The sequence below is a fragment of the Pseudorca crassidens genome, chromosome 6 (genome assembly GCF_039906515.1).
Source record: "Pseudorca crassidens isolate mPseCra1 chromosome 6, mPseCra1.hap1, whole genome shotgun sequence".
NCBI lineage: Eukaryota > Metazoa > Chordata > Mammalia > Artiodactyla > Delphinidae > Pseudorca > Pseudorca crassidens.
Window position 1 is genome coordinate 133,276,884 of NC_090301.1, and position 25,756 is coordinate 133,302,639.

General features: G+C 54.5%; 1 protein-coding gene across 2 annotated transcripts in view; it reads right to left on the reverse strand.

Moving 5' to 3' along the window:
* Positions 1 to 25,756, reverse strand: part of GLI2 (GLI family zinc finger 2) — a 248,427-nt gene that overhangs the window by 33,591 nt on the left and 189,080 nt on the right. For both annotated transcript variants that reach the window (XM_067742345.1, XM_067742346.1), the window contains 2 exons: positions 7,527 to 7,729; positions 4,040 to 4,225 (listed from right to left, as the gene is read on the reverse strand). In XM_067742345.1, coding sequence (XP_067598446.1) covers positions 4,040 to 4,225; positions 7,527 to 7,729 — 389 coding nt within the window. The remainder of the gene's footprint in view (positions 1 to 4,039; positions 4,226 to 7,526; positions 7,730 to 25,756) is intronic.

Genomic DNA, 25,756 nt, shown 5'->3' on the forward strand with positions numbered 1-25,756 from the left:
TTCAGGGCAGGCTGAGGGTGACATGGGACAAAACCCACAGAGCTGGCATTGGGAGGACTGCCATGCTCCTCCCCAGTGACACTCCTGTGGGGGAGGGCAGGGAACGCTGCAGGGGAGTGGTGCTTAGGGACCACTTGAGGTGGCCCCTGTAAGTGTGAGGTGAGCAGGGCAGAGACGGTGAGACAGGTGGGACCTGGGACCCTTTGCCGCAGTGCTTGCACCTGGGCAAACATCTTCTTGAGCAACAAAGTACAGAGAATCTATAAGGGACTAAAAACAACTGGTGTATATGCGCAGTTGGGGCAAATTATGGACAAGAAGATACAGAAAGACCAAAAACCCAACTGCCACTTCTGAGGAGCCTGGAGCAAAAGCATGTACTGCGCATGCCCCCTGCACTCAGCACCACCAAAGGGGTGGGCAGAGCACCGAAGCCACCCCCCCCCACACCCCCCCATCCTCACCCCATATAAGGAACCAGCTCCCTTCCCCCGCCTTAGGGAGCGAATTGTTAGTTGTTTTCGCCCTCCCCCCACCCAGCTGCAGCAGGAGCCCCCATAAAGCCTCGCCTGAATTCTTGTCTGGCCTCTAGTCAATTTCTATTGATAGAGGAGGTCAAGAATCCTGGTTGGTCACAAGGAAAGGAGGGGAGGGAGGGGGCATCCAGAGGGACTTCCTGGAGGAGGTGAGATCTCAGCCAGGCCTTAGGAAAGGAGGGGCTTGGCTTTGATCCAGCCGATAAGGTGGAGTTGCAGTGGCTGGTGTGGACTGGACGCCCAGGGCGGAGGACTGGGGGACAGGAGGTGGCTGAGGGGTGCAGGGGCCCCCCCAAGTCTTGCAGCCCTGCCTGGCCCCACGGGACTGCCTGCAACCCAGCAGGTCTCCTGCAGGTCTCTGTCTGCTCCCTGCCACCAGGGAGTGAAAAAGGGCTTGAGGAGGATAAATCTGCAGGAGCCGCCTGCCGGCCCCTCGCTGTGGCTTCCGGCCCTGCTGCCTGGCCTGGATCCCTGGGGGTCTCTGGGATGAGCTCCAGGACCGGCAGGTGGAGCAGCACTCACTGGGGAGGCGGCTCCATCTGACCCCAGGGGCTGGCTCGTGGTTAGGGTGCAGTTGCCCCTGTAAAAGCAGCTGTGAGGATGGCTGGGGGTGGGCGGGGGACTTGGTACCTCATGGGCACCAGGCACCTCTTCTCCCCAGAACGCCCGACTGGCCGCGCCCCCAAACGTGCCCAGCCTGCAGGCCCCGGCTCAGTTACTGACAACTCTGTTCTCCAACTACTCAGGCCTGAGGCCCCAGTGTTGTCCTCAATGCCCTTCTTCCTCCCTGATTCAACATCCCATCTAGGAACAAATCTTGTGGCTCTTCCTTCAAAATCCATCTGAAACATGACCGCTCCTCCCACCTCTGCCAGCTGGACGGCCTGCTTCCACCTTGCCCCTAAAGCTGTTCTCCGACCAGCAGCCAGAATGGAATTCCTTTTAAGAATAAGTCAGGTCTTGTATGCAGAAAATTATAAGACATTGCTGAAAGAAATTAAAGATGATACAAATAGATGGAGAGATATAACATGTTCTTGGATTGGAAGAATGAACATTGTGAAAATGCCTCTACTACCCAAAGCAATCTATAGATTCAATGCAATCCCTGTCAAACTACCACTGGCATTTTTCACAGAACTAGAACAAAAAATTTCACAATTTGTATGGAAACACAAAAGACCCCGAATAGCCAAAGCAATCTTGAGAACGAAAAACAGAGCTGGAGGAATCAGGCTCCCTGACTTCAGACTATACTACAAAGCTACAGTAATCAAGACAGTATGGTACTGGCACAAAAACAGAAAGATAGATCAATGGAAAAGGATAGAGAGCCCAGAGATAAACCCACGCACATATGGTCACCTTATCTTTGATAAAGGAGGCAGGAATGTACAGTGGAGAAAGGACAGCCTCTTCAATAAGTGGTGCTGGGAAAACTGGACAGGTACATGTAAAAGTATGAGATTAGATCACCCCTAACACCATACACAAAAATAAGCTCAAAATGGATTAAAGACCTAAATGTAAGGCCAGAAACTATCAAACTCTTAGAGGAAAACATAGGCAGAACACTCTATGACATAAATCACAGCAAGATCCTTTTGGACCCACCTCCGAGAGAAATGGAAATAAAAACAAAAATAAACAAATGGGACCTAATGAAACTTCAAAGCTTTTGCACAGCAAAGGAAACCATAAACAAGACCAAAAGACAACCCTCAGAATGGGAGAAAATATTTGCAAATGAAGCAACTGACAAAGAATTAATTTCCAAAATTTACAGCTCATGCAGCTCAATAACAAAAAAACAAACAACCCAATCCAAAAATGGGCAGAAGACCTAAATAGACATTTCTCCAAAGAAGATATACAGACTGCCAACAAACACATGAAAGAATGCTCAACATCATTAATCATTAGGGAAATGCAAATCAAAACTACAATGAGATATCATCTCACACCAGTCAGAATGGCCATCATCAAAAAATCTAGAAACAATAAATGCTGGAGAGGGTGTGGAGAAAAGCGAACACTCTTGTACTGCTGGTGGGAATGTGAATTGGTTCAGCCACTATGGAGAACAGTACGGAGGTTCCTTAAAAAACTACAAATAGAACTACCATATGACCCAGCAATCCCACTACTGGGCATATACCCTGAGAAAACCAAAATTCAAAAAGAGTCATGTACCAAAATGTTCACTGCAGCTCTATTTACAATAGCCCAGAGATGGAAACAACCTAAGTGCCCATCATCGGATGAATGGATAAAGAAGATGTGGCACATATATACAATGGGATATTACTCAGCCATAAAAAGAAACGAAATTGAGCTATTTGTAATGAGGTGGATAGACCTAGAGTCTGTCATACAGAGTGAAGTAAGTCAGAAAGAAAAAGACAAATACCGTATGCTAACACATATATATGGAATTTAAGAAAAAAAAATGTCATGAAGAACCTAGGGGTAAGACAAGAATAAAGACACAGACCTACTGGAGAACGGACTTGAGGATATGGGGAGGGGGAAGGGTGAGCTGTGACAGGGCGAGAGAGAGGCATGGACATATGTACACTAACAAACGTAAGGTAGATAGCTAGTGGGAAGCAGCCGCATGGCACAGGGATATCGGCTCGGTGCTTTGTGACCACCTGGAGGGGTGGGATAGGGAGGGTGGGAGGGAGGGAGACGCAAGAGAGAAGAGATATGGGAACATATGTATATGTATAACTGATTCACTTTGTTATAAAGCAGAAACTAACACACCATTGTAAAGCAATTATACCCCAATAAAGATGTTAAAAAAAAAAAAAAAGAATAAGTCAGGTCTCATTCCTCCTCTGTCCGACCCCCTCCACGGGCCCCACCTCACTCTGCGTGAAAGCCAGTTTCACCAAGCCTTGACCGACCAGCACAGCCAGCCCCTGAACTCTGGCCCTACCCTACTGCCCCTTCACTCACTGGGTACCAGGTACACTGGCCTCCCGGGCTTTTCTTGATCCCAGCAGGCCCACTGCGGCCTCAGGCCCTTTGCGCTTGCTGTCTCTCCTGCCTGTATCACTCTTTGGCTTATTTCTGCATGGCTCATCCCTTTCAATTCTTTGCTTGAATATCATCTTCTCAGTGAGGATTTCTTGATTTCCTCTTTCAAGATGGCACCCTCATCCACCCAGTGCTCCTAACCCCATTCCTGAATTGTTCGTCTCTCCCCACTAAGCTGTAAGTAAGTTCCATGAAGGCAGAGATGAGTCCCTTTTGTTCCCTGGAGTGACTGCAGTTCCTACAACACTTCCTGGCCCGTGATGACTCACTAAGTTTTTGTGCATGTTGTTCAGACGCAGTCCCCCAAGGACAGCAGTCATGGCAGGGATTGGGGTAAACCCCAGATTCCTCCACTGGGCTCCCACCACCACAAAAGGAGCAACAAGCACCTTCCTCGGCCTCCGGGGGGCTGTGAGCCCCTGTCCTGCTCGCCACACCCACCCTGGCCCAGCACTCACCATCCACTGGATTGAGGTAGTCATGGAGATGGGGTGCACTGGCCGCACCCCCGCTCTGCATCAGCAGGTCCCCATATGGCGTGGGGTGGCCTGCCATGAGGGGCATCTGGTGGTAATAGTCTGAGGGGTTGGTGCTTGGAGGGGGGAGGCCAAGCAGCCCCCTCTCCTTCAGGTGTTCGTGGGCAACTGCGGGCAGGAGGGAGGGAGAGGAAGAAACTGTCAGAACCCGGCCAGAAAGAAGAGAAACATGCACCTGGCCCGAGGAGGCCCCTCCGGGCCCTGCAGCCCTCCCCTGCCCTCTGGGTCCCTGGGTCCCCCTCCCCCGCCGTCCCTGGTCAGGCTGGGGCGGGGCTGTTTCTGCTGATGGGGCAGCCAGATCCCAGCCTGCACATTCCTCCACTTGCTCAAAGCCGTAAACAACTGCTTCCTTCTCCCAGCCCCACAGATGCCCAGAGCTCCAGGGTCCGTGGTCCGGCACAGTCTCCAAAGGAAAAAGAAGATGAAGTTGGAGGTGCCAGGGCGGCCAGACAGCTGGGCGCCAGGTCAGACTCACCCAGCACTCGAAGTGGGATGGCAGGCGAGCGCTCGCCCGCCGTGGCCACCTGTCAGAACCTGGGCGGGCGGTCCACCTCCAGTCCCGCACTCAGCCCTGCCGGGGCTTAGCAAAGAGGCCGGGAGGATGAACTTCAGAGTACCTTGAGGGGGCCTGGCACTCAGGGGTGTGGTGTTAGTTAAAGGGGGGCTTGGAAGCCAAACACACCCCTCAGGGGTCCTGGCTTTTACCAGGTGTGCAAAATTAAGAAGGTGCCACCTCTCTGAGCTGGCTCAGTTTTCCATCTGTAAAATGGGGGTAATAATACCCACCAGTCAAATTACTATTAAAAATGACAGGGTTTCCCTGGTGGCGCAGTGGTTGAGAGTCCTCCTGCCGAGGCAGGGGACACGGGTTCGTGCCCCGGTCCGGGAAGATCCACATGCCGCGGAGCGGCTGGGCCCATGAGCCATGGCCGCTGAGCCTGCGCGTCCGGAGCCTGTGCTCCGCAACGGGAGATGCCACAGCAGTGAGAGGCCCGCGTACCGCAAAACAAAAAAGGTATCATCAGCCAACGTTGTGCTGGGCGTTCCACTGGGTGGGTGCAGTCACAGGGCTGAGGGGATAACATCCACTCTCTGGTTTCACTAGCATCACACCATGAGCTGATCCCCTCAGCAGATGAGGACTCTGGCACTTAAAGAGATAAAGATGCTGCCCAAGGCCACACAGCAGGGAGTTTGAATCCAGAGCCCGGGAATTGGCCTCCTTGCTATTAGTCTTGGCAGGTTTCAAAGGAGATGCACACAGTCCGGGCAGAAGGAAGCAGCTGGTCCGTGGAAGCCATCACCCTCCCCTTCCTCCTCTCCCTCTCCCGCTCTATCCTCTAGGGACAGCCCTAGCCTGCAGCCCCGCAGCCTCTGCCTGGCCTGCCTGTGCCTGAAATGCCCTCCCCTCCCCCTTCTTGCTTGTGCCTCTTCGCCGAAGCCTTCTTTGAGGGCGCATTGTTCACACACACACACACACACACACACACACACACACACACAGAGTCTGGTCTGGCGGACCCTGCCTCTGCTCCTCGACCCTGCTACAGACGTCTCTCAGGGCCCTCCCTGACGCAGGCCTCGAGGGGACCGCCCCATCTCCGTGTGTATTAGTTTCCTCGGGCTGCTGTAACAAGTTAGTACAGGCTTGCTAACTGCTGCGAAAATGCATTTTTATTCTCCCTCAGGTCTTGAGGCCAGAAGTCCAAAATCAAGGTGTCAGCGGGGCCACCCACTCTGGAGGCTTTAGGGGAAAACCTGTTTCTTGCCTATTCCAGCTTCTGGGAGTTGCCAGCTTCCTTGGCTTGTGGCCACATCACTCCCATCTTTGCGTTGTCTTCTTATCTATGTGTCCCTTATAAGGACACTTGTCATTGGATTTAAGGCCCACGTGGATAATCCAGGATGATCTCTTCAACTCAGAATCGCCAACTTAATCACATCGGCAGAGAGCCCTTTTCCACATGAGGCCATGCTCTCGGGTTCAGGGCTTAGGACGTACATGTATCTTCCTGAGGGCACCATGCCGCCCGCTGCACCACATGTGAACTTCAAGGCAGGAGCAGTGTCTTGGACCCTGGCCTGCACTGCCAGGAGAGGCTGGGGAGCTCCGGTCCACTTCCCGGGAGACACGGGCTCTGTGTGGATGTGTCACACCCTTTGGCGTGTCCTGGATTGGTCGCGGCCACTCAGGGGCCCACGCAGAGTTCAGGGCCAGGAGCAGTGGTGAAGGGCCATTTCTGAATGGCCCCATCCTGGCTGGCCATCTTCATGTCTCACGGCTGCAGCCATTCACCTTGTCTGGTTTTTCTTTGTGACTCTGCCCTTTTCTGTCTCAAATGAATTGAACAGGGTTGCCATCTGACTGAGCTGGGCCACTCAGTATCCTCTCAGGAGGGACACAAAGTCACTGGTGGTCACCCCGGAGCCTTGGGGCTGGGGTCCCGTTTAGAGGCCATGCGTTGACCTGCCAGAGATGTCGACAGAAACCTGCCCAGCTCTGCCTTCGTTCTGCTCTGGGGGGGGCCCTGAGACACCCCGATACAACACCTACTCTGCTTAACACCAGCTTCTGCAGACTTTGGCATCTTGCAACCAAGTAATTCTCACCTAAGATAGGACCTCCATGAATAAACAGATGTCACCATTCTTATTATGTAATTTGCATGCCAAGGCTGTTTATGAATAGTGCTTTTTTTCATAAATTTATTTATTTATTATTCATTTTTGGCTGCGTTGGGTCTTCGCTGCTGCGTGCAGGCTTTCTCTAGTTGCAGTGAGTGGCGGCTACTCTTGGTTGTGGTGCACGGGCTTCTCATTGTGGTGGCTTCTCTTGTTGTGGAGCATGGGCTCTAGGCACGTGGGCTTCAGTAGTTGTGGCACGTGGGCTCAGTAGTTGTCGCTCATGGGCTCTAGAGCACAGGCTCAGTAGCTGTGGCTCGTGGGCTCTAGAGCGCAGCCTCAGTAGTTGTGGCACATGGGCTCCGTAGTTGTTGCTCGTGGGCTCTAGAGCGCAGGCTCAGTAGTTGTGGCACGTGGGCTCAGTAGTTGTGGCTCACGGGCTCTAGAGCGCAGGCTCAGTGGTTATGGTGCACGGGCTTAGGTGCTCCGTGGCATGTGGTAGCTTCCCGGACCAGGGCTCGAACCTGTGTCCCCTGCATCAGCAGGCGGATTCTTAACCACTGCGCCACCTGGGAAGTCCTACGAATAGTTCTTTAATGAGCGCAAAAACCAATGCACCCCTGGTTCCCTTGTCTTGGACCACTCATTTATCGAAAGACCTACTGTTGATGGGGGGCAGGGAGGAAGGCCAGCCACTGACCATCCCACGGACAGCAGCTGAGGAATGACCAGCATTAGAGTTAGCATCCCTCCCCCCACCCTGCTGCCCCAGGCCCTCCCGACTCACCGTCCGCAGGGCTGAGGCCCCTGGCCGCAGAGATGGCGGGGTGCGTGGGGCTGCCGTGCACAGCGCAGAGGTACTGCTCCATGTGGGAGCTCACGTACGGGTGTGGGGCGTTGAAGGGGGACTCCCCAGGGCCGGCAGGGTGTGGGGAAAGTCGGATCAATGAGATATCCGAGATGACCGGGCTGCCACTCAGGGCGGGAGGCCTGCAGAGACAAAGGGGAACATTTTAAGAAGGTGTGGCCCACCCAGGAGGATGCCCAGGGAACCCCGTTAAGGAGCAGAACCAAACGGGCGGCTGCACCTTTATTTATTCGCCAACATTCCCTGGTCACCCTCATACAGAGTCTCAAATCTCATACACTAGCCAGGAAATGCAGATGGAAAGCTCCCGGGGCTGGTGCAGCAGCCCCCCCACCCGTCTCATGTTGGTGATGGAATTCTGCACACACAGAGCTGGATGTGCTGGACCACAAGCTCGGCAGGCCACACACCTCTGCGAGTCGTCGCCACTGCTTCCCCGGTGCCCGCTCAGGAGCAGACGCATTAACAAGTAAGTCTCCGAAATGGACGCATGCCCGCATCCTACCAACTGGTATGAAAACAGGCCATGAAAACACTAACACCAGGGGGAAGACACAAAGAGCTCATCTTCCTAACAGAACTGAGGAAAAGAGAAATCAGGAGATGCCCTGAAAGATGGAGAATTTGGGGCTTCCGTGGGACAATCCCTGCAGTGAAGCACTCAGCCACGGGATCGGCTGTAAAAGAAAAGCTCAGGATTCAAGGAGCCTTTGGAAACGCTGAGCCGTCATGAAAATTTTGGAATACCGTTCCAGCTTTCCTTACATGAAACTCCTTCTCATGTTCCCAGAGTATCCCTTCTCTGACGCCCACTGACCATCGGGCACGCAGCTGGCGTGGTCCCCTGGGCTAGGGCTGGTGTGGCTGCGGCCCATTTCTACGGTCAGCCCTGCTCAGCTCAACAGAAGGACAGGCCTGCTCCCCGGGGGCCTCCAAGCAGCTGTTAGCATGTTAGTTACAAGGGTATTTTGAGGTCATCTACTCCAAAACTTGCCCATATTAAAGTAAAAATCAGACTGGGGGGAGCTGCTGTGAAAGCACCACTAAGTCACTGGAACCAAATCTAAAGATTTCGTTTTCGATTTTTCAGAAAATAGGGGCCTCTCTGTGACTTGACACAGTGCAAAGAATATGTGTTCAAATCAGACCAACCTGCATTAGAATCTCAGTCACTATGGAGAACAGTATGGAGGTTCCTTAAAAAACTCAAAACAGAGCTACCATATGACCCAGCGATCCCACTCCTGGGCATATATCCAGAGAAAACACTAATTTGAAAAGGTACATGCACCCCAGTGTTCATAGCAGCACTATTTACAACAGCCAGGACATGGAAGCAACCTAAATGTCCATTGACAGATGAATGGATAAAGCAGATGTGGTACATATATAGAACGGAATATTACTCAGTCATAAAAAATAAAGAAATAATTCCATTTGCAGCAACATGGATGGCCCTAGAGATTATCATACTAAGTGAAGTAAATCAGACAGAGACAAATACCATATGATGTCACTTAAATTTGAAATCTAAAAAAATGATACGAATAAACTTATTTACAAAATAGAAATAGACTCACAGACATAGAAAACAAACTTATGGTTACCAAAGAGGAAAAGTAAGGGGAGGGATAAATTAGGAGTTTGGGATTAACAGATACACTCTACTATACATAAAATAAATAAACAACAAGGACCCAGTGTATAGCACAGGGAACTATACTCAATATCTTGTAATAAACTATAATGAAAAAGAATCTAAAAAAAAAAGAATATATATATATATATATATATATATATATATATATATATATATAAAACAGTCACTTTGCTGTACACCTGAAACTGATAGAACATTGTAAATGAACTACATTTCAATAAAAATTTTAAAAAAGAACCTTAGCCTTCACCAGCTCAGTTACTCTGAGCAAGTAACTTAACCTCACCAAGCCTCAGTTTCCTCATCTGTAAAATGGGGATAACAACAGTGCCCATTTCCTAGGGTTGCCATGAGGATGAAATTCCCCCAAATGGTGCCTGAGACAGCCACCAGTCAATAAGTGAGAGTTGTTATTACAGCATTAGTACCACACTTTGAGGGCAAAATCCAGATGTGCCTGGGAAGCCCTCAAAACCTTGACGTCGGATGTGTGAAAAAGTGCTGTGAGAACCGGTTACTTCAGAGAGGGCATGACTTGTCCATGGGCTGGAGCACACCAGAGCTAATTACTGATTATGTGCAACAGGGCATGAAAACTGTGCTTATGACACAGTGCGAACCAGGACCCAAACAGGTGACATCCAGATGTCTTAACATCTGGGTTACACAAGCTCCGTGCTCAGAGGCCGCTCTACAGGCCTGGGTGTATGCATTCTGCTACTTTATTTTCGAGCTTTTGCAGATGTAATTGCAACGGATGTGCTGATCCAATGGACCCGCCGGGGCACTTCCACGCTGTGGTGTTTTCAGCCATGCCAATTCTTGGCCTACCTGTACCCTATACCTCGTCAGGGCAATTCCTCCTCTTCCCTGCAAGCCTGGGTCAAGGGACCCCGGTGGTCAGTGGTGCTCTCCCTGAAACCCCTTCCCCTGACATGAGGTCTCTGCTCCCCCTGGGGGGCATGGTTCCCATCTTAGGTGGGCAGGTGTGTTTCCCAGGCAACCAGGGAGCAGGGCGTGTCCCAGGCACCGCTGCATCGAGCATCTGGCAGGCAACTGTTATCCCGCAGGTGTTCAGAGGTATCTTCAGAGCCAGTGATGGTGACACATCTGTGAACCAGGCACTGAGCCTGGCAGAAGGGAGCCTCTGCCATCAGTCACAGCCTCCAGCTATCCTCACTCACAAGCCGCCATTAGAGGCCAGGCCACCTGTGAGGAAACTGCACTGGGTGCCAGGGACCAAAGCAGTGGCTCCGCTTTGGGCCACAGAGGCCACAGGGGAGAAGAGTGAGTAAGCGATGCGTCTCCTGTCCCGAGAGCCTTGGCCCACCACTGGGCACTCAAGGCAGGGTGGGTTTCAGGGCCCACAGGATGCTGGCCAGGTTCGAGGGCAGGGCAGCCTGGTGTTACTGAAGCTGGTGGCCCTAAGTGGCCTGGCCAGGCCTCCCTAGCAACACGTCACCCTGTGGGGTGCAAGGACCACAGCTAAGGCCCCAAAAGGCAAGCCAGTGGCTATGTGGGGATTTAAAGGAACACATGGAGGGTACACGGTGGCCCTGGTCTGTCCAAGGCGACTCCCATCCCACCGGCCAAACAGGAGGCTGGAGGGGGTCTTGTCGTGGCAACGTGCACCCCGCTGTGGGGCTGCCTGGCGGGGCCGGAATCAGTGCAGCCTCAGCAGCTGGGCCCGGAGGTGGCAGGTGGGGGCCGAGTCCCCATGCTGAGAAGCTGGGACTTTTATCTCTACACCTCTGCCACCACCCTTTGGAGGAGAGTGACCTCTGTTATCCCCTTCCCATCACATTATTCTCCAAGGAAAGGGAGAGGAGCTCGAGGTTCTTCCAGGCCACGCCCCTCCCCACAGGGATGCTGACTTCAGAACAGCAGCCCGTGATGATGGCCAGCCTGATGGCCGCCGGGAGGAGACGTGAAAACTCTGGCACCAACAATGCACCTCACCCACGAGGGCTCTGGGTCCAGAGACGGAGGTCACCCCACAAGCCGTGTGGCCAGAGACGCAGGCCGGGACTCAACCCAAGCTGCCTCACTGCCGGGACGGTGCCGCCCTCAGCCCAGGCTCTCCCTGCCCCAACAGGGAACAGTCGGGGACTCCTTGTCCCCTTGGTGTGACACAGCAGAAGCTCGGAGAGGCCACTGCCTGCCCCTAAGCAGATTCGACAGGGGATGGCCGTGAGGTGGGTTAGGTAACAACAGAGCTGATGAAAGGGTGCACAGAACAGCCCCTGCCCTTCCGGTTCCAGGCCTGGGAGTGGGGTCTGGGCCAGCAGAGCCTCCCGGGGGGACAGAAGCAAAGGTGAGTCCTGGCAACGCAGAGCACAGCTGGGTTCTGGAGCCTGTCCAGGGGGACCCAGGTCGGCGTCCGGAAGCAGTGGGACAGGGCCAACCCCGATCCTTCCCACTTAGCTGGGTGGCCGCGGCCAGGATGCTGTTCCTCTCTGGTGCCTCTCCAGGAGGTAGACAAAGACCAGCGCTGGGCACATGGTAGGGGGTTCACGGCACTAAGCCCCTTCCCTCCCTTTTCAGCAACAAGCCAGCTCGGGGTGCGCAGTGTCTGCTGACCTGGGCCTGCGGGACCCAAGACAGCAGGCCCATTAACACAGCTACAGACGACTGTTGAGACACCTCCTCTGGGAAGCCTCCTTAGATGTCCCCTCTGCATGGCACCGCTCAGCTGTGCCCTGACCTGGCATTTCCGTAAGACTGGGTGCCAGCTGCCACGGGGTCACATGCATGTATTTCGTTTACTAATCTAAATTCAGAAATCCACAAAGTAGGCACCTTATGCCCATTTTACAGATGAGAACACTCTCAGAAAGGCTAGGTCCCTTGCCGAAGGTCACTCAGAGAGCAAGTCTCGGAACCACAACCAATCCAGGCGGGTCTGGACCCGAGCCTGTACCTGGGCCCGTCCCCTGGCAGAGAAGCGGGTGCTCTTGACGACTGCGACGTTTTGTGAGCGAGCGGGGCTCTGGCGGGTGCAGGATCAGGGAGGTGGCGGCGGCACCGGGGAAGAAAAGAACTCACCCCCCCATCCCCCGCCCCGCTCCAGCTCCCTCTATCCTCACCCCCACTCCCATCCCATCACCACGCACAATCAAGTCAGCTTTCAGGAGGGAGAGGGAGCCTCTCCCTCACACTGTGTTGTGAAGGACTGATAGGCTCCAGGGTCACAAATGTTCCAGGAGACTGTCATTTTAACAGACCAAACAAAGCCGAAGGAATGAATCTCAAATGGCAGAATTCGAAGCATTAGGAATGCATCCGAGGGACCAGGGGCCTTCCCAGCAGCCCTGAACTCACAGCAACACAGCCACCCTTCAAGGCTGGTCCTTCAGGGACCAGAGCTGCTCTTTCTTGGACGCTTGCCCCATCCCGCCTGACAGACAGTCCCCACACAGGCGGTGCTATCAGTGCTGGGGAACCAAGAACAGTGCCATCGGACCTACCAGGCAAGGCAGATGCCGGGAAATCAGAGCTGCTGCCTCAGGCCACCCCTCAGCCACAGCCTCCCTTTCTTCTTCCATTTCCACGCTGTGGGCTGCGGGATCCCGACCCTGGTCTTAGCCGTGGCCCATCCAGGCCTTGAATTCTGGCAACTGGGCAGAGACTCAAGGAAGGGACCTTGAGGATGGGAGGAGGGACCAGATGTGTGAGCTCATTTTAAAAGATGGTCACATTCTCCCGGGCTGTAGGCACACACGTGTGCATACTCACACGCTTGCAGGCCTCAGTCAACCGGACCGGCAAAGTCAGCCTTTCTGCAGGCTGCTCGGTTTGGACACTACCTTTATGCATTGCCTTCTACCCTTCGGTCCAGCTCTGAGCTCATCTGAGCCTGACTCTATCAACTGTTTCTTCCCATATTTGTTAATCTTCCCAAGAAAATTGCCCCAAGCCCTTGCTCTGTTCCCAGCGACCTGTAGGGAGCTCAGAGCCCAAGTGGAAGAGGCACAAACAAATCAGTTTAAAGATTCCAGCAGAGGAGCAAATTCCCTAACTCTGTCTGAAGGTTCCTCAGAGGTGACCTTGAGCTGGGCTCTGAAGGATGAATAGGAGCTCATGAGCACATTGCAAATAAAGGAAGCAGCAAGTGCAGGGAAAGGCTAGAGCATAAGAATGTGTGTTTGAAGGTTATATCTTGGGGGAAGCAGCAGAGCCCAATCTGCTGCTGGGTGGGCGATCTGTGTTGGACCCACTTCCCTTCTTCTGCTGTGGGTGGGCGACATGTAGCCTGTGCCCTGATGATCAGACGTTCCATATCCCCGGGCACCATCAGAGATGGGCATGTGCCCCAGACAGCCCCTTTGGCTGAAATCTTTGGGAAAGAAGTATGCTCTGTCCACAGAGGTTGCTGTGTGGGTGGAGCCACTGGGGGCCCTGAAGGGAGAGGCCAGGAACAGAGATGATACACAAACATCAGAGCTGAACGCCGTGGAACCAGTTTTTTGAATTGAGCCCCTGGAGAGGGATCTGGCTTTGCCAGAAGCTGGTACCCTCGGCCTTTTCAGTTCTCTGAGCCAATGCATTTGTTTGTTTGTTTCAACCAGTTTCAGCTGACTTTTTCTGTCTTAGGCAACTGCCAGGGCCTGTCAAGGCGAGCCTTGACTAATCAGCCTTCCCCTGCCCGGAGTGATCCAGCGGCCCAGCTTCCCGCAAGGCAGACCGGATCCGTAGTTCCTTGGGCCTGTGCACCCTCTGGCCTGCAGGCATCCTGTCCATAGCTGCTGGGCGGCACGGGCAGCTGTGCTGGCCCTTCCGTTTGTGTGTGTGTGTGTGTGTGTATGCGTGCACGTGTGTGTGTGTGTCCTTCTCCCTGGAGGCAAGCCCAGCAAAGGGCCTCTCCTTAGCAGGTTCTTTCCTGTTTCCCTCCCTCCCTCCCTCTTGGGAGGGCCCTGCCGACCCCCCGGACAAGATCTCAGGGCTAGGCCACCAGCCAGGCGAAGAAAGGAGGAAAAGGGACCAAGCAAGTGCAGACCTAGCTGGCCAGTTGCCGTTCCAGCCTAAGTGGGCGCTGCCGGGGACGCTATTCCTGAACACGTGGTCAACATTCGCTGGACGCCAATGGCGTGCGGCATGTCCAGCAACTCCGCAAGGCAGGTCGTATTGCCCCCATTGCAAAGAGGAGGAAACCCGAGGCTCGGGGCCGTTAGGAGCCTCGCCCGAGGTTGCAGAGCTTTAAGGGGCCGAGCGCCTTTCTGACTCTGGGAAGGCAGACTCAGCCTTCTGACGTCCCCAAGAGCGTACGCACGGACAGGCAAGCTCCCGCCACAGCTGTTTCTGCCCCTGACAAGCCCAGCCTGGTGTCCCTCTGCAGACACGGCCTCAGCTGGACCCTGGGGGCAGGGGCGCAGGTGGAGGGGAGCTGCTCACACAGGCGGGCAGAGCCTGGACTCTGGGCATGAATTGCGGCTCTGTCCCTGCTTGTGGGCCTCAGTCGTGCTATCCGCCCCCTGGCTGGCAGGATGGGGCGGCTGGGAGAGGGAAGGAGCTCAGTGTGGAAAGTGCATGCTGCGCTCCTGGGTGCCTAGTAGGTGCTCGGGCTGTGCCCACCGTCTCTTTTCTTAGATTTAACAGATGAGCAAATGGAGGGAAGTCAGAGGGTGGCGGAGTGGCCCCAGCCTGTGTCCCCCAGCATTCAGCCCCAGGCCCCTTCCCATGTGCTGGCACAAAAGTTTTGCAGGCAGATGAAAGGGCAAGCCAGGGCGCTGGGAACCCTGCACGTCCGTGTGTATCTCAGCCTGAGCTGGCTGGGCCTGAGCGAGCACGCCTAGACCCTTGAGGACGGGCACCATCCCTGGGCGCTGGCCCGATGGGGTGCGTTGCTAGAGGGCGTTGGCTTCCGCCAGGCTTGGGGGTGGGCTGGGGGGGCAGAGTGAGCCTTCACTGATGGGAAGAGTTGGGGGGCGTCTGACCCCCAGCACAGCCTGAGCCAAGGCGCGGGGGCAGGAACCAATGTGCTCCTTAATTCGGGGAGAGGAGGGGACAGATGTGCAGGGATTCGTGCCCCTGGCCCCCACCCACTGCGCCTGTTTGGAGAGGAGGGAGAACAATGCGGTGCTGACTCACCCAGACTCAGCACGAGCTGTCAGGGCAGGATCTCCTGCGCCGGGTCAGCGGCTGGGAGGAAGCACCCTTGGCCACCCAGAGGCACTCCTTCTGGAGGCTTTGTTCAAAGACCTTTTCTTGTGCGGGGCAGTAGGGCCAGAACAGGCAGGAATAAGGCCTTCACATCCCATTTCACAGACAGCATGACTGACACCCAAAGCGACAGTTGGGACAGCCACAGCGAGGTCGGTGGGAACAGCAGGACCAGAACACTGAGACCCGGGCGCTGGGCATCACCCTCTCCTCGCCTGGTCCAGGGCCCTGGGCATCACCCTCTCCTCGCCTGGTCCAGGGCCCTGGGCATCACCCTCTCCTCGCCTGGCCCAGGGCCCTGGGCATCACCCTCTCCTCGCCTGGCCTAGGGCCCTGGGCATCACCCTCTCCTCGCCTGGCCTAGGGCCCTGGGCATCACCCTCTCCTCGCCTGGTCCAGGGCCCTGGGCATCACCCTCTCCTCACTTGGCCTAGAGGTGACCCACGGCCCTCGTGGCAGCAGGAGACCACACACCTGCGAGGTCCAGCACCCGTGCCCCGCTACATCCCGCGTGCCCCTGGCGGCCCCCTCTCTGGTCCTGCGCCCTGCCTCACTCACTTCTCACAGCGCTGGCCCTGGACGCCTGCCTGTTTCTCCACTCCTCTACTTCTCCTCTTCATCCCCACCCTGTCCCGGACACAGAGGATGGCTCCTTCCCTGGACCCTGGGCACGTCCATCTTGGCTGGTCATGTGGCGATGAGCTCACATGGGGTCTGTCTCCCCTCTGGAGAGGCAGCCCCAGGCGCAGGCTGTAACTGTGGGGCGGAGGCCGGAGGGATGCGGCCACAAGCCAAGGAGTGCCAGCCGCCCCCAGAGGGTGGAAAAGGCCAGGAAGCGACTCTCCCCCAGAGCCTGCTTTGGGAGCACAGCCCTGCTGACATCTTGATTTCGATCCAGTGATACTGTTTGGACTCTGATCTCCAGAACAGTGAGAGGATACATTTCTGTTGTTTTAAGCCACGGAGTTTGCGGTAACTCATTAGGAGCCAGGAAGGTGTGTTGTGCCTATTGTGCTTGGGTGGAGGAGGCCTTTGGGACACAGCAGGAACTGCGGTCATTACTGTCACATTTCTTCCGAGAAGGTCAGGTCTACGGGGAACAGGGCCGGCGTGTTACTTCCTGGAGGAGCCCTGCACCCCCCAGTGGGTGCTACATCAGTGGCCAGTGGGCAAGGAAGAGGGAGGAGCTCCCCTCCAGGCTGGGAGGGCACCGGAGCACTAGGTCCCATCCCCCACGTCACAGGGCACCGTCACAGGGCACTGGAGCGTGCCTTCCCGACAGCCGCCCAGATTACACGGTCACCAGCCTCCCTTAGCTTAGCTGAGCACGCCCTGCACACACCCCAACACACCCACCCTGCCCACCCTGGGGACCGTGTGCTCGCACGCACCGGTCCTGCCTTTGGGCTGAGATGTACCACCCACCAGGATCCCAGGGCCATGGGCGGGGTCGGCGGGCTCAGCGTGGGGAGGCCAGGACCCTCTGCTGTTGCCAAGCCGCTCAGGGCCAAGCATGCACTTTCACAGACACACCGGGCAGGTGGCCTCGGGCCCACTGATGTGCCAGAAAGCAAATGAATTCCCCAAAGCTGGCCTTGCTGCTCTTCCCCAAACTGGGGCTCCTCAGCACCCGGGAGGCAGGGCGGGCATGTGTCTGCTTTCACAGGCACCCTTGCATGGCAAGGCCGCTGCCCTTGGCCTACGAGCAGATAGGAACAGAGCTCCATCGCGCCCCGCTGGGTGGAGTTCAATCTCCTCTCCAAGGCTTTTTTTAAAATAAACTTATTTATTTATTTCTGGCTGTGTTGGGTCTTCGTTGCTGCGCGCGGGCTTTCTCTAGTTGCGGCGAGCAGGGGCTACTCTTCATTGCGGTGCGCGGGCTTCTCGTTGCAGTGGCTTCTCTTGTTGCGGAGCACGGGCTCTAGGCGCGTGGGATTCAGTAGTTGTGGCACGCTGGCTCAGTAGTTGTGGCTCGCGGGCTCTAGAGCACAGGCTCAATAGTTGTGGCACACGGGCTTAGTTGCTCTGCAGCATGTGGAATCTTCCTGGACCAGGGCTCGAACCCGTGTGCCCTGCATTGGCAGGCGGATTCCTAACCACTGCGCTACCAGGGAAGTCCCCTCTTCAAGGCTTTTGTTTGTTGGTTTTGTTGTTTCTTGCTTGTCTCCTTTTTTTTTGTATATGAAACTGTACCTTGGCAAGGTTGCTTACCACCTTTTTCACACATTAATTTTAAAAGTTCCAGAAATCAAGTCCTTTTCAAAATATACTAAGGGGGTTTGCAACTGTAAAGAGAGGTACAGTGAATCCTCTTGGAAATCACTGGAGAATTGCCTCTCCCCAAATCAGAGACCAACCTGCACATTCTGGTGCATCTGGGCTGCACCCTGTCCACGTGGTGAGGCTCTGAAAACCAGCAAAAAGGACACCTGTCAACAGGAGCTGGACCAAAGCAGCCGGCCATTCACGGATTTTGTTCCTGTGGTCACGCATCATTCCCTCTGCCAGCCTCAGAGTATGGGCCTCTGACGATGCTGGGTGGGGAGCCGGAGGTCGGAGGAAGACTCGGCCAGGACCCTGCTCCCAGGAAGTGGGGCAGGTGGCTGCCAACCTGACTGACACGTGCTGAACGAGGGGTGTCTGGTCAACCCTGACATCCCGCTGCCTTTGAAGCCCCCCTCCCAAGCACAGATCTCAGCAAAGGGCATGAGTGTCCATGAGGCCGTGGTGATGACAAGCTGTTCGGAAAAAGACACCCCCACAAAATCACAAACGCTGGACTATGTATAAGAGCCAAGACATGGAAGCAAACTAAATGTCCATCAACGGATGAATGGATAAAGAAGATGTGTCACATATATACAACAGAATACTACTCAGCCATAAAAAAGAATGAAATAAGGCCATTTGCAGCAACATGATGGACCTAGAAATGATCATGCTAAGTGAAGTCAGTCAGACAGGGAAAGACAAATACCATATGATACTGCTTATATGTGTAATCTAAAAAAATGATACAAATGAACTTACCTACAAAACAGAAACAGACTCACAGACACAGAAAACAAACTTATGGTTAGCAAAGAGGAAAGGTGGGGGAGGGATAAATTAGGAATTCGGGATTAACAGATACACACTGATATACATAAAATAGATGAACAACAAGGTCCTACTGCATACACAGGGAACTATATTCAACATCTTGTAATAACCTATAATGGAAAATAATCTGAAAAAGACATATATGTAACCGAATCACTTTGCTGTACACATGAAACTAACACAATACTGTAAATCAACGATACTTCAATAAAACAAAATCACCATGCTGGGACCTCTGGGATCAGGGAGGGAGCATGGACACTGACTGCAGCCTACAAACAGTATACAAGGTGCTGGAGCAGAGAGAGGGGTGGGAAGGAAAGGATTCATTCACTCTGCTGGGGCAATCTGAGAAGGCTTCCTGCAGGAGGTGGCATCTGAGCTGGGCCTCGACTCTTACAGAGGAATGGAAAGGAGGCAGTGAGTGGTGCAGGCTTGGTGTTTTGAGACAGGAGAATAGCTGAAAAAAGGGTGGGTCAAATCGGGGAATAGGTAGCAGAGTCCTAGGGCTGAAGGTCAGACCAGACAGCTGGGTGGGGGGAGAGCACGTGGGGAAAACCATGAAGCAAATGTTGGTAACCTGAGCCGGGTTTTAACAGGACCTTCCCGTCACCCAGACACTTCATCATGGGAGCAAAGAGACTGTGCACAGACTGGGAGAGGATATTTGCACCAGAGATAACCAACCACAAAATGAGTAGCCTTAATATATAAAAAGCTTAGTCAAATCAATAGGAAAAAGACAACTCCATAGAAAAATGGGCAAAATAGCTCAACAGGCATTTCACGAGCAGGAAACATTATTGGCCAAGAAACATATGAAAGGATGTAGTCAGCATCATCAGTGATATGGGAAATAAAAAAATCGAATCACAGGAGATGCCATTTAAGCAAAAATTAAAATGTGGATGACACCACCCTGATAACAAGGGTGCAGAGCAGGCTGAGCCCTCAAACACTGCTGGTGGGAGTGGCTCGGCAAAAAATCTGGCAACATCGAGGAGGGTTAAAACGTGACTCCCCCATGACTCAGCAATTTCATTCTCAAACACACATTTATTCTAAGGAATGGGTGGTACGTGAGTCCCGGAGGATGGTGCTAGAGCTTTCACTGCAGTGATGTTCAAAAGAGCAAAAGCACAGACGCATCCCAGGTGCCTGTCAGTCCAGACTGCTTCAGAGCAGTGAGGATTAACGAATTAAGAGCCCCACGCACCAATGGGATGATTCCCTGGAACATTCCATGACCTGTGAAAACCAGGTTCCCCAAGAATCCATCTGCAATGATTCTATTTATATAGAATAGAATTGCTCTATTTATATAAAGCACACAGAGCAAACCCAAACAATGTTATTATTACAAGAGTTAGACATCAGGTACAACTGTTACAGACGCAGGGGGTGATAACTCCAAGTCCCAGAAGGTGGTGGAGGGGGAGCCCCGGGGCAGGACCCTGGAGGGCCACACGGGGCCTCAAAGGTGCCGGCACATCCCGTTCCCAGGCAGAGCAGGGGACAATGGTCATTAACACTCTTTACATCGTAACCATGCATTTACTATCCTTTTGTACGTCTTCACTGTAATAAGATCAGATTTTTAAAAAGGATGGATGGGTAGAAGCTGGCCTCTGGTTAGAAACTGGCCGAGCGGACGGGGGTTCTGGGGTGGGGAGTGGAGAGACCGCAGGGCTGTTGTGGAGAACCTGTGTGGGCTGCTAGAAGGGTTTGAGCGTCCAGTGGTTGTCTCCGGGGTCACCCAGTGGGCTCATCTTGGCCGCTCCAACTCTCTGCTGCCAGGTTCCCTCCCAGCCAACTCTCTGCTGCCAGCTTCCCTCCCAGCCAGCCCCAGACCCTAACCCTAACCCTAACCCTAACCCTAACCCTGCTCTGCGACCGACACACATCTGTATACACATGCAATCCTTCCGACCCTCCACTCACCCCGTTCCTATCCCAGACATGCACGTTCCGCCAGACCTAGCTGAGCACCAGCTCTCAGCTGTCACTCCCCGAGCAGGGCAGACCCATAATAAAGAAATCACTGTGTCCAGCTGATGAAGAGCAGATTTCTTACTAAGTAAACACTGATGTTTTGGTAGGGAAATTAGGTTATAAAATTGCACCTACAAAGGAGGCCATACAGATGGACTTGGTTAAGCTCTAGCCACACAGGCAACGGGGGTTAATTCAGTCACCCACCCTTTATCACACTTTCTTCTTCTCGGAGCACAAGGATGGGAATGTGATCAGTGTTTTCAAACATACAAACCCAAAAAAGCAGAAAAAACAAGAGTAAGTCATCAAGGAGCCTTTTCTCCTAGCAAAGGGATGACTTGTGCAGAGCTGGGGGGTGGAGGGGAGGTGGTGGGCTCCAACCACCTGTCTGGGGAGCCGCACCGATTAGCCATCCCCCGTCCAGGTACCTGAGGTGTGAGCTAGCCTCCGGGTATGTGGGTCCTGCATCTGTAAGAGCAGACACCCTTGGCTGAGCACAGCTGAGAAGAATCTTCCAGAAAGTCACGGCCGTATGGGGACGGTCCCATCACAGGGCAAAATGCAGGGCGCTGCAGGGGGAGCCACGGATGGGAGTGAGACACTTGGTCTTGGGGTCGGGGGAGGGGCTTTGTTAGGCTTCCCTAGGGGTCTGAGCTTAAGCAAGGAGAACAGGCCTGGGCGGAGGGTGGGCTACACGCAGGGAAACTCCTCCACGGTGAGAATTCTTCCACTCTGGCCTGGCCAGCCAACGCGGTGTGAGGAATTTCCTTTCCTGGATGCCTGTCAAAATGAGATGGATAATCCCAAATAGTTTAGATAAGACATCTCGTCTTCTTAGAGCGGGGTGGGCTATCAATTTCTACCCAGCTTTGGTGTCCATTAGTGTGTTCTTCGAAAAGTGTCCGGGAGTCGAGGCCCCTCACTGGAACAAGGGCAACTCTGGGGCTAACAGTGGGATGGGCAGAGGCAGGCCTCCGTGCCTTCCTGCTGACACATGCTTTCCGCTCCTGGTTTCCTGGTGCTCTGGGTTCCCCCGACCCCTCCTCTCCCACCTGCACACCACTCTGTAACCGTTCGATTTCCCCCACTCCCCCTCCCAGGCCACGAGCTGTCTGTGAGTACCCAGACTACACCACCTTGGACCATATCCCCGGTGCAAGGCTGGCACATCACGGGCACTGGGTGAGTGTCGTGAAATGAACAAGTGCTAAGAACTTCCCCACTGAGTGAAGCAACAAGTAAACGCTACTTTGCTTGTGTGGGACAGGTCAAGTTCACATTTCAGAAATACAGCTCCTGGAAGGGGAAAATGAAGGAAGGAGCTCACACGGTGCCAGACATATTTCTTCCCCGTGGGCCCTAGGGCACATAATTGGTGTAGCAATGCTGGCTGCATTGATGGAGGCTTGGAGAATGGCTGCAACAGGACTCTGGGGCAGGGCACTGGTCATGAATTCTCTCAGCCAGTGCGGACCAAGGCTGGCAGGAGTGACCCCGAGTGACAGCACTTGGGACACAGAAAAATCCAGCAAGAATGAATTAGGCTCAATAAATGGATGCATTCTGGGCACCGGCAGCAGCTTCCACCCGGAGTGAATGACACGGACTCGGAGAGTGGGAAAAGACCGCCCACCCCCACAAAGGCCAATCTGTCCACCAACACCTGAAATTTTACTGTTAGTGATTAATTCCTTTGGATTGATTACAGCAAAGATAACACAGCGTAGCCCTAAGACCTACAATGAGATGCCTCTTCCTCTCCAAGGATAATCACAGCATAGAGAAGAGCTCAGGCTTGAGGGTCAGATCTCACTTTCTGGCTGAGTGATCTTGGCAAGCCCTTAAATTCTGGAAAGCTCCAATTTTCTGCTCTATGAATGGGGGAGAATATCACCCACCTTACAGGGCATTGAGAGGACTGGATCTAATATCATCTGCCCAGCACCCAGCAGAGTGCCTGGAATGAAATGTGGGTTTCCTTCTGGTGTCAAAAGGAGAGTGGAAAGAGCAAGCCATTGTCCAGCAATCACTGGGCACCAGGACCTGTCTTCTGTGCTTTATACTCACTCACTCACCTAATTCTCACAAGCGCCCCATGTGGGCTTACTGTTTTGTCTCCATTTTAGAGATGGGGAAACCGAGGCTCTGGAGGTTAACAGCCAGCCCAAGGATGTCAAGGGTATATAGATGGCATAGGACTTGAACCTTGGCCCCACCCTGTTCTCCTACATCCTGGGGGTGTGGGATGGGAACTGCCCAAGATGACCGGGGCCCAGCGGGTCCGGAGGGGAACCAGAAAGATCACCTCTCAACCCTGTAGGACCCTTCCACCGGGCAGTGCCTCCCCACGCCTGCTCTGTGCACCCTCCCCTGCTGTAGGCCCGCCTCATTTCTGCACATCAAGATTTGCTTCACTCCCGGGACCCTCCTGCCCTTGGCTGACCACACGGGCGCTCTGCAAAGCCCAGAGTCAGGCAGCAACCCTTCTGCGAGGGCCTCTGTTCAGCAAAGATCAAAGAGTGGGCCGCCTTATCAGACACGCTCCTCATTAAACTTTTACGGGCGGATTCCATTATAAATGAGCTGTCCGACCCACGCCGCTGAGCACGATCCTGGAGCTGGGGATCTGAAGCTCTCACAGGAGAGAGGCTTCTGTAGAGGGGTCGGGGGGGAGAAGAGCCCTCTAGGGTCAAGCTACCCGGGTTCAAGTCCCCGCTGTGCTACTTACTAGCAGAATGTCCCTGGAGACAGCGGTCGCCCTCACCGTGCCTCAGTTTCCCCACATATCCAGCGGGAGTGACATGCTGCCTTTCTATGTGGTGTTGATGAGGGTCAGGTGACATAATCCAGAGGGCTGGACACAGGCTGCCATGGCTGCATCTCAGTTAGTCTGAGCCCAGCATCCTGCCGCCCAGAGACAGGAAGGGACGTGCCTGGAGGTCTCTCTGAGGGCCACGCCCATCACCGGGAGCCAAGGCTCCACATCTATCTGTCACTCGGCCCTCAGACAGCCGAGGGAGGAGGGCGAGCTGCCCTACAAACTGCACAGTCCTGGGCTTTTCTGGGCTCCGTATCCACCTGCCGAGCAGTTCCTCTGAAGATGCGGTCAGCCACGTGGCTTTTAAGGAGCGCTCCCTGGAGACGGAGAGGCAGTGTGGGCCGAGGCAGGGGAGGACAAGGCCCCTGGTGGGCGACCGGGAGCCCCCCCAGCATCTTGGCCCGGGATCCAGGCGGACAAACATGCCCTTTGGAAGTTTCCTCCTTTCTTCCATCTGTCGCTTGACAAAAGCACGCACGTTTGCAGAGGGCAGAGAACGGTCTTCTCGAAACACAAACAAAGCCAGTCCTCTCTGAACCGTGAACCTGGCGTGTTGGGCCAAGAATCAAGAAGAAAATCTTCATGTATCTTTCTGCTCCCCTCGGTGGCTGGCTGAGGACAGAATCGTCAGGGGCCCAGGACGACGCAGGTGAGTCGCAAGCCGAGCCGACTGCGTGTTTATTACTCTCACGACGAGCCGGTGCCGTTCTGATGGAACACTGACCTTGGCAAAAGCCATCTTCAAATCCCCTCAGACCTGACCGTTCATGAGCTCAGCCAGCAACAGCCAAGAAACTACCTTCTTGAGGGAAGCGGGGAGGACCATCCCCACTGATATGCAGTTGCCAGGACGAGGTAGGGTCCGGCCATCCTGAACAGCTCTGATGGGGGTGGGGGTGGGGGGACAATGTACACGCGTGACGGAGTGGCCAGAAGATGGTGGGAAGCGGAGGCCTTCACACCCACCAGCTGGCACTCCTTAAAGTACCTGGGACTTTGAAGTACGTGTGGACTTTTCAAGAACTGATGGCTAAGTCCCGGAGCCATCTGTCCCCAGCAAGAGCCCTGCCCCCTTCCTTCTCCATGCAGGGTGGCCTTGGCTGTGACGGCTGGAGCACTGCTCGCCAATTACAGCTCAGGATCGGGTGATCTCAGGTCCAGATTCCAGGCAGGTGCTGGGGGTCGTGTATGTCAGAGGTCAGGTATGGAGACTGGCAAGTGGAGAGCGGCGGGGGACTGTCCTCCCTACGGTTCAGATGCTGTGGCCATCCCCTTCCCCCACCCCCACCCCCCTCCAGCATGCACACCTCCTTCCGCAGACTGAGAATATGAAGAGATCTAGGTCAACTCGTGGGCATCTGTGAGTGGCTGATGAGGCGGGACCAGGGGATGTCTAACACCCATACTGCAGAGTTGTTATCATGGAGAGAATGGGCCTAAAAGCCTGCAAGCTCTGACTCTGGACAACCAAAACACAGCTCTGGGCCCACTTTCTTGGGTATAAAATAAGCAGGGTGGCCCCTAACTCTGGCCTGTGGGTGTCTATAAACAGGCATATTCCCAGGCCTCGCCTTAGCCTGAAAGAGCCAGAACTTCTGGGGTCGGGGCCTGGGAATGTGCATCTTTCAGACACACCCTAGTTCAGATTTTCAGCCAGGTTTGAGAACTGCTCCACGACTTGGTGTCTCTAACCCTTCTGGGCTGCGAGCAGTTGGAATTGGTCCTCTCTGAAGCCCCAGGGCAGGGCTCGGATGGGAAGGACCTCACAAGCAGGATGAGGGGTTGAGATCTACCCAGTCTCCTGCACCAGGAACACAAGCTTCTACCCTCCCTGCAAACACGTGAGTTGGTCAGCCAAGGGAGCCCTGACTCCCGCACACACCAAGGAGGTAGGGGGGCTCCAGCTGAGGGCCCTACCGTGCCCCGCCTCAGCCTTGGTCCCCACGTTACCCGCTGAGCCTGTTTCCAAGGGGCAGGGGCAGGAGGGGATCCAAAGAGCTGTTCCCTGCTAGCGGTTACCAGGTGATGGAGAGACTGCAGGACATTCTCCCCTGCCCTTGAGAACGGACTCTCGGAGACTCAGGAGCACGTCCCCACGGGGGGGCAGGGTCACAGGAAAACCACACCTGACCAGCAAGAACATCCCCCAACCATCTGTCTCCCCATCACCTGTGATTTATGCAGGTGACAGGTGCCGCTCCAAGAATCCAGTGTCATTTACCCTTCTGGAACCATCTGAGCATTAGTAAGCCATGCAAGGCCGGTGGTGGGTTTGCACCTCCAGGAAGGTATCTCTGGAGAGGGCTGGGGGGTGGGTGTCTAATAGGGAGCTGTCCAGATGGGAGGTACGGGGTGGGTTCCCACACCCTGGACCCACCGCCTGCTCCACCCCCGTGTAGCTGCCTGTCGGCCGGT